Raw genomic sequence first — 9309 nt, 5'->3', positions numbered from 1 at the left:
CATATTGGACAATTATTTCCGTATCTAATGAAATCGTGAAGCTATTTGGTTTATGAGTTTGGTTGTGCAGACTTGAACGTAACATTCAGCACCCAAACTGAGCACTAGTTATCCTACCTGCTAATCACAGTCAAACGCTCACAAATACTTACGTTTATCGGTCAGATAATAGTACAAATGTTTGGTGGAATCTATCACGAACTTCGTTGGGCTGAACCAACTTGTTTGCAGTCCATCATCGATTATAGCGATAATTGATCACACATGTTTACGAGGGCCGGCAATCTGGTCGAAGTTCTGTGCACACGAGGTGCAAGCATTCATTTTTACATGAGAATTAGACTCTAAACACTTCGACCTATGCTTCACAATACTCAAACGAGTACCTCGAAATACACAGTCATCGTCACCTGCACAACAACCATCACACGTTTCGCTGTTCAACAAAACTGTTCAACGTCATTATCTTCCCACATGTGACCTGATCAACTGACAGTAAAGCCTATCGATTCTTGAATAATCCTCACTGTGAACTAGTTTCACCTCGTCACACCAGGCCACGATCCTCATATCACAATAACAATTTTGATGAGGACACAGCAAAGCGAGTTCGCAACACACAACAACCTTAATCTCGATTGACTTGAATGGAAATTTGTGAGGTGTGTTGACCTGATTCATGTGAATCACTCAAACAGAATTACTAATCCTAGGAATCGATTGCGTGACATTTACCGATCCGTTTCTTTGAGCAGTTGCGACTGTGTGTCAACCAAAAACAACTGGCTAACTCACAGGTTTGTGAGTATAAATAGCTCAAAGTGGAGTCCTAAAACAAACCACACGAGCACGAAATAGTCACTGAAAAATGAGCATCAAGGTTTCACTCCTACTTGCATTGGTCGTCTCGTGTGAGATTGTGTTCGCCCATAAACTCCATCGTAAGTGTAGTTGTTTGCTCTTAATGTCAACGTTTTCACCGTAATTGTGTTGTGATTGCGGTTGAGCTGTTCGTATGTCCATCGAAATTCGAAAAACATGGTGTGCAATCTTCCAAGAGTCCGTCGACTGATATCGATGGAAGTTCCGAACGAACTCTGTTTATGACAAACAGAACGCCATTCCATATGTCGAAGCATATGTTTGGTCCGTGAGAGCACATTTGTTCTTCCATCACTGGAGGTTGTGATTTGCCTTACAAAGGTTTCGGGACGCATATCTGAAAGCAGGCAGAAACCATGATTTGTGAGCGTATCACTCACTAGTGACATCTTTCTTTGCCCGATGCACGTGCCTGTGTCATCTAGTTCGTTTAATCAGAGACTTGATTCCGTGTTTATAGTGCTCATTGATTGTTTTGTGTTTTGCCATTTTCAAACAGGAGAATGCATGAGGCCAGTCGATGCTGGAGAAGGAGACAAGGAAGTACACGTGTTCTACTACAATAAGCAGGAGAAGAAATGTATGCCATTTATCTACAAAGGTGAAGGAGGCAATAGAAACAGGTTCTCGACACTGCAAGAATGTGAAGAGAGATGTGTGAAGAAGAGAGGAAAAGGGAAACCAAAACGCAAACCACATACGCCATCATCACGAGGTATGGCGCAAACCGATAAAGGAATATAGACATTTGAACCACATAATCCAATCCACAGACAAATAAACATTCGTTTCCAAATCTCTTGTTATCTTGTTCTAATACGCTTCAATTGAACAGGAAGATAGGTTACAGACATCTGACGAAGAGAGTACGTGGTGAACAAGCGCACACACACGCTCCGAAAATACGATCTAGGATACAAACGAATAACTGGCAAGTTAAATTACACTTGTTGATAGTGACTGAATAATGAATGATCTGTGCAAAACCTAGAACGATTGACGTAGGCGAAAGATGATATGGAGTGTTTGCTTCACTCGAAAGTTGCGTTTGTTTGTACTAGCTGTATTCTCCAACACGGCTTGATGTTTTGTTGGTTGATTTTGTGTATCCGGATAGACCGGCTAACACAATGACGGCATTTCGTTGTAGGGTGACAGATCAACATCGACTGACACCGACACTGTAGTGAACATGAACACCAGCGTTGACAACCGAATTATTTTTGCACAAATATACAGGGTTACTTGGTAAAATAGAAAAATCATACTGTAGTATTTAATTTGCAAAATGTTCAGTAATTGTATGGAACTTCATTGTTCTTATATTTCCATACTAATTGCTCTCTATTTCCGCTCTTCCTTTCTTGATCTTCCCCTTGTCCTGCCACCAGACATTTCATTCCTGACTCGCGTCATATACTGCTTATTTCAGTAGAAGTAGAACTCACAACGATTGTAATCTTATAAAACTGACGCTGATTCTTTAGTTGAAGCTAAAGACAACTGCCATTTTTATCGTTGGCAATCTGTTCACCCTGTAGCATGTCTACAAGGATCACAAATATTAGTCAAATTATTCACTTATTAAAGATGGAAAAAGGCTAATAGTGGAATCCGTGACACACGTCCCGTCGTAATTGGGACTCGTCAGCTGTATGTACTTGCATCGCAATGCTGATGTTTATTCCAGGTCTGGAAACCAGTACCGTTCGAATCAAATAACATCACAATAACATGTAGATTAATTATTTGCAAGTAACAAAAATTTAGAACATTCAATAATGAATTTTCAATAACACTTGAAAGGGAAACAGTAAATTAAAAGAACAACATGAGATAATAAAATTACACGTTTCATTTCACATTGATAAATGAATAAATAGATAAATCTATCAGTGAATCTTTGGAAATAATTAAATGCGCACTGTTGGGGAGTCCCATACTAGGACAAAACGACCGTTCCGTGTGTTTTCAGGTTTCCCATGGTGATCTTGCTTCAACCATTAAAAAGGCACTACTGTCTCCACAAACGCCCTCTCTAATAATCTTTAGAAATAGTTGACGCTCGAAGGAATATTTTTAGCTTCGTCTAATCTATTTGTCATTTAATCGCATGTTGTATGAAGTCAAATAGAATTCAACAAATAACAAAATCTATGTTTCTATCTAAATATAACTAGTATTCTCTGTTTATTTTTCAAAAGACAAACAGGAAGTGTTCAAAGTCTATATACATATATGATCAGAGCTAAACATTATCGATAAGAATTGTAAGTAATAATAGATATATCATAAAACATGACCTTGGAATATAAATGTGCTGTTACACATTCATTTATATATAAATATCATGTACATATAATAAGACAGAAACTTAATAATAGTGTTATTATAAAGTGTATATTCTAGTTATTATAGCAGTGTTTCTTAATTTGTATCATGTGTATGTTGAGACAGCCTGATGCCGTGGCTGCTGATACATTGGCTGTCTTGACCAGTATTTGTTGATGTGTATGGGATAGAAAAGCTGGGCCATCTGCTAAGCACAAACCGTCTATTGATATCCAAATTGTCCTTCGTATTCCATGCTTCTTTCAAAAGTGAAGCTTTTAACATTCCGTCCGACCATGAGAAGAAAGAGAAAGGTTGAATGTAAACAGCCTTGTCTGACACCGGTCTTCACTTGAAATACATCTGTAGGATGTCCTCCATTCACGACTTCTCAGTATAGTCCGTTATTTGATTATACTTAGTTACAATAGAATATACACCTATCGTCAGGTTTGTTACACACCTTCATCGAAATTTTAATTATATGTAAAACAAACACACGCAACTGAATAGTAATTTTCTAGCTGGTTACTAAAATCTTTCATCAAATACATTAGCTTAGCTAAAATGTCCTGACAAATGTTTTGCAGAAAAAGTACGACCAATGACTTATACCAGCTTAATCATTTTACAGCAATAAAAAAATATATTTTGGAAAGTATAGGAAGGCAGCATGGTGAAATCAACTATTAACATCGATACTCTCAACAACAACAACAACAACAACAACAACAACAACAACAAGAGCAACGAAAAGCTGTTTAAATAATTGTGACGAAAAGAGACATTCATAGATCTTTCTTTGTCACGGTAACATTAAAACCCCCTTTTTTATTATTTTTTCTGTTTCCACTTACTACGTCATTCATTATTCGAACTCTTTCCGAAGTTTAGAATTACATCATTCATAACCGACTGATTCCAATTCATATCTTTCTTTATTACCGTTGATCTATTTTCAGTTGCTTAATTACGCAATCATCTAATAATTGATAACTCCATCAGTTCTAATCTCTATTTCAATGTTCCGGTACTTTCTCTCCCAAATTTTATTTCTTCTAACCAAAAATTATATGACCTCATTAACTCTATCGGAATCTTCGCTACATCATGATACATATATTCATCATTATTCACCATCTTATGTATAGGTACGTCAATACCAGTAATAACTCTGGTTTCCAAATATTATAGATTGTAAACAGCTCATGAAGACTTAACGAAATAAAATGAATTCATATTATTCTGCACCAATTTTTGTTCTCACTCTATTAAAGATATACTTTCAGTAAATTAACAAAGGGTTCAGATTCTAGTACTCTACAGTTGTATTGATTCCCGAACGTTAAGTTAGCATTGGACATTTAGATATAACCGATATTTTTGTTAACATATAAATGGAGTTTTGCATTGTAGTGATCAAAAATACAAATGGAGGCAAACGAACGTATTTGAATACAATATTACAGAATATCTCACTAAGATCTGACAACCATACAGTGAATGCTTAATTTGCGAAATATCAATCACTTGTCTCAATCTTGACTGTTTCATTTGCAAATATCAGTCTATCGTCTCAGATTTCGTTGATCCTGCATTTTCATACCAATTGCTTTCTGTTCCCGTTCTTTCCTTCTCGATTTTCTAATGAAATACATTCTATCCCTGACTATCATTATATACTACTTATGTGCATAAGTAGCGCACACCACAGTATAAATAGACAATAGAAAGTGTTCAGAGTGTGTATATTACACACATATTATTTTGAGTAAATGATGAATAGATTTTGTTCGGTAGAAAAATAATGATATAATTATTACTATTATTAACAGTATGTTGTTGTGGAGATTATTATGTTTTTAACTGAGATTATGGACCGATTGATGTTAGACCACAATTGAAAACCTGGAAGCACTAGACGGCCGTTTCGTCCTATTGTCGGAGTCCTCAGCAGTGAGCAACCACAATCCTGCTCGCGGGATTCCAACCCAGCACATTTGATCTCGCGCGCGAGCGCTTAACCTTTAGATCACTGAGCCGGCATTCAACGGTGTTAATGTCCAACCTCGACCAATCCACGAAATTGCGCGTCCATCTCCATTGTTATTAATATTATACTAAATGATCAATTTAATTAAAGTTATTGTCAATTTTTGACGTTGATAGAGTACTTTTCTTTCAATACAAATGTGCATCTAAGTTGAAATTTTAGTACATACAAACGGAGGTTTTAAATAGTAAACCAGTTTATTCATAATAGAAATCATTCGGAAATGTCGTATAACACTTCTGTATAGCTAGGCACTGAGACAGTGTTAACTGTTTCTATGAACATGATTCAATTGTTCATTTTGATGAATCATTTTTGTGAACATGTTTAACACCATATAAATAATAGTATTTTTGTATCATAGAGCAACCATCCACCATAAGTATTACTTGGGTTACACAAGAAAATACAGAGAGTTCAACTGTACTCTATGGTACTATGCTGTTAAACATGAAAAGTACTGGCTACGTTAAAGAGTTTATTGATGGAGGACGTGAACAACGCAAAATGTATATACATCGAGTGATCTTATCCGATTTAATTGGTAATACAACTTATTGTAAGTTTAAAAAATCCTTCTATGAATAAAAAGGATTTTTTTCTTTACTGACATCCACAGTTTGTTAATATGATAACCTTTCTGAATATATATCTCTTTGTTATGAATGAATTATATCTGACAGCATTTATTCATAGCTCTCCTGAAAAATGCTGAGTCGTCGATTTCTCATGGCTACAACACTGAGTTTAGACAAATCATAAATTAATCGAACTTAATCTCCTAACATAAGTAATTCTGTCCTAAGTCCTAGTAGGATTATCGCAATGTCAATCCTGGGTAGAGGAAGAAAGTTAGACCTGGAGTAAGCGACCCCAAACAGTAATAAAAACCTTTCTAAATAAATGTTTATTAGGATGAAAGCAATGAAATTTCAAACTGAATGCCACTTTTTATCTGGTACGATTGTGATTTAGAGGTTTCAGATAATAGTTAGCATGAAACTTTGGTTTTTGATTTATTGCTTATCGCCTTGAAACAGTTAAAACTAAAGTCAAGAGCATACTCTATAGTCTGGCTGACAGTGTACGACCAACAGACTAGACACATTTAGGAATGGCCGCCGTTCGCTAGTTAATATCCCAAGTCTATGAGAATTCATTAGGTGATAGACAACGAATTAGTAACATCCCTGAAAGAGTCGATAATATTCTGAGTCGAAAGTTTCCTCTCAGCAGAGAGAAGATTAGTTGTACTAGATGAATTTTATCGTAATTAGTAAAGTTTCTGCATAAGCTACCTCTTTACTAGCACACAAGCATAAGCAATGAAGTAATCGATATCATTTTATTTCAAATGACTTAGTAATTAACTGAGGACTAAAATGATTTTTCAGTTTAAGTAGCAGTGTCAGATGTCAAACTCAGATAGTCTTTGGGCTTATCATATATTTTTCGCTTTGCAGATTATAAATGTGGTAGTTCAGATGGTTGGTCAGATGTTTTGAAATTTCGTGCTCTCCCATCTCATCCTTATTGGTCACCTAAAATAGCAGTTTATGGAGATATGGGGACAACTGATGCACTTTCACTACCCGAATTAATTCATCAAGTCAAAGATTTAAATAGTTATGATGTGGTATTACATGTTGGTGATTTTGCCTATAATATGGATTCAGTAAGTAACTAACATTCAACCTATTAATAACATAAACACTAGCTAAAGACCGATGTCGTATTTTAGTGGAGTAATACTGGTAAACAAATATCTCTGGATGGAATATAGCACATATAACACTATTTGAAGGTTTTTTGCAATCATATGCCAACGGTGTTCATGAGACTTCAGAAAAATGTCGTTTTCCAGTTTGTAACAGCCTTTGGAACTATCCAAGAGTATAACCAACGGTCACTTCTATATTTGTTAGTAAATGTCCATTAAGTGTTCTATATTATTGTCCAGAAAAGGTTTATGTACATGAATAATGCTCGTTATATAATTTGTATACTTTGTTAATTATATTTTAATGGTAGTTTCTAGGCTAAATTATTTAAAACGCGTATAAACCTTGGAAAATAACTTTAGTAATGATCGTTAATAAGTGAAATCATATTTAGAAGTAATATAGCTGAATAGAAACCTTTTGTATGTTAGTTTATCTACCAACTATACAAATAGCTTCTTTATTCTGGGAAAGAAATCAGAACAATGTGCTTCACTTTCTGACAAAATCATTCGTAAGTTTAACTTAAAACGTCCGCTAGTAAATGTTCATGAACTTACCTATTTACAAAAATGTTCAGTGGCCCCTGGATATCTGACTCCAATTAGATCAGACGAATGATCGTTATCGAATGATTGCTGTCGAAATATATATATGTCGCCAATCCTCGTATATAATGAACGACTTGAATCGCGTTAGTAAATAACAGAATTAAATAAGTTAAATGCGACAATGAAATTTTGAATACATATATTTTGTAAACTCATTGATCTGGACAATCGGGGAGACGATGTGAAGGAAGTAAAGAGGAGTGAGAGAAGCAAAATAACGCGCAGTGGAGAATGCGTGTGAGCCAACTCGATTTAATCAAGCGTTAATCGATATTTCTAGTCACAAAAAAATAGGTTACAGACATGTAATGAGTAAGATGAGAGATGCACACACATAGGCTCATATAAAATCAGTCAAGGTTGATAAGTGATTAATGAACAAGGTCAAAGTGTGTAAGCTAGGATAATCAATGTGGACTTAACATAGCAACCGACAGTATAACAAATACTGATAAATGTCAGAAGGGGTTTTGTGGAGATTGTAGTATTCTCACTAGTTGAGATGTGTCGCTCGATTTCGTGGACTAGTTGAAGTTAGACACTAACACCGTTAGGAAACGTCTCAGTGGTCAGGAGGTCAAGCGCTCACGCGCGAGACTGATAGGTCTTGAGTTCGAATCCCGCGAGGCGGGGTTGTGGATGCGCACTATTGAGGAGTACCACAATAGGACGAAACGGCCGTCTAGTGTTTCCAAGTTTCCCATGGTGGTCTAGCCTCAATTGACACATGATCTCAACTATTGAAATTACTGATAACATATTTCTACTATCCATTCTTTGAATTTTAATATTTCAATATGAGAAAATAAAATCAATTTGATAGACTGGTAGATATGTACTTCATTCATTTGATTCATGAGTCGAAAATGTAGATGTAGGGATAACAAACTTAGAAGTCATTTTATTATTGGATAGATATGAAAACCATCAAGATGTGTCATTGGAAACATGATCAGCAATAGCACAAACAGCTGCCCTTAATTCTTTACAGTTTCTCCACTGATGATACTCAACTAAACAAGATGTTCTTTGTCAGTATAGTAAATTCTTGATAAAAATGCTTAACATCAATTTCTGCACTACATTGTTAGTAATTGTAACCTTTGTGTTTCGCAATTGAATATTTTAACTCTTATAAAAGTAACGTTGAAAAGTCTTTCAATGATTTGATACATGTTTTTCATGTTGAAACTAAAATTTCAGGATAATGCAAGAGTTGGTGATCAATTTATGCGTAATATACAACCAATTGCATCAAAAGTTCCTTATATGACATGTGTTGGTAACCATGAAGCTGCTTAGTAAGTGAACAAACTTTGTTTAATTTATTTTCAATCAGGTTCTTAGTTTTCTACAAAGAAAATTAAACAGTAGTGTTGTGATGAAGGAGAACACAGGTGAGGACAACCAGAGTTACTTGATAAAATAGAAAGACCATACTCCAATACTTCATATGCAAAATGTTTATTAAGTGTCACAGACTTCATTGTTCCTGCATTTTCATACGAATTGCTTTCTGTTCCAGTTCTTCCCTCCTCGATCTTCTCAACCTTCTGCTTCTAGACATTCTATTCCTGACTAGCGTTATATACTGCTCATGTGGACATAAGTAGCACATACCACAGTATGACAATTTTTGATCTCAATAATTGTAATTCATTTTGAAATCCATCGCATTGTACACTAACATATTAACTTGGTGAAAACATGA

The 9309-nt window shown here is 35.4% G+C and overlaps 1 protein-coding gene across 1 annotated transcript; it reads left to right on the top strand.

Moving 5' to 3' along the window:
- Positions 1-4209: 4209 nt before the first annotated feature.
- On the top strand, positions 4210-8909 carry ACP7_1 (Acid phosphatase type 7). Its single transcript, XM_051208120.1, has 3 exons — positions 4210-5825; positions 6730-6941; positions 8802-8909. The coding sequence occupies exons 1-3, from the start codon at positions 5705-5707 to the stop codon at positions 8898-8900; spliced, it is 432 nt and encodes a 143-aa protein (XP_051068303.1). The 5' UTR covers positions 4210-5704; the 3' UTR covers positions 8901-8909.
- Positions 8910-9309: the final 400 nt, after the last annotated feature.

This window comes from Schistosoma haematobium, chromosome 2, assembly GCF_000699445.3.
Source record: "Schistosoma haematobium chromosome 2, whole genome shotgun sequence".
Taxonomy (NCBI): Eukaryota; Metazoa; Platyhelminthes; class Trematoda; order Strigeidida; family Schistosomatidae; genus Schistosoma; species Schistosoma haematobium.
Note: the sequence above shows the minus strand (reverse complement) of the source record. Positions and strands in the feature narration are given on the sequence as shown.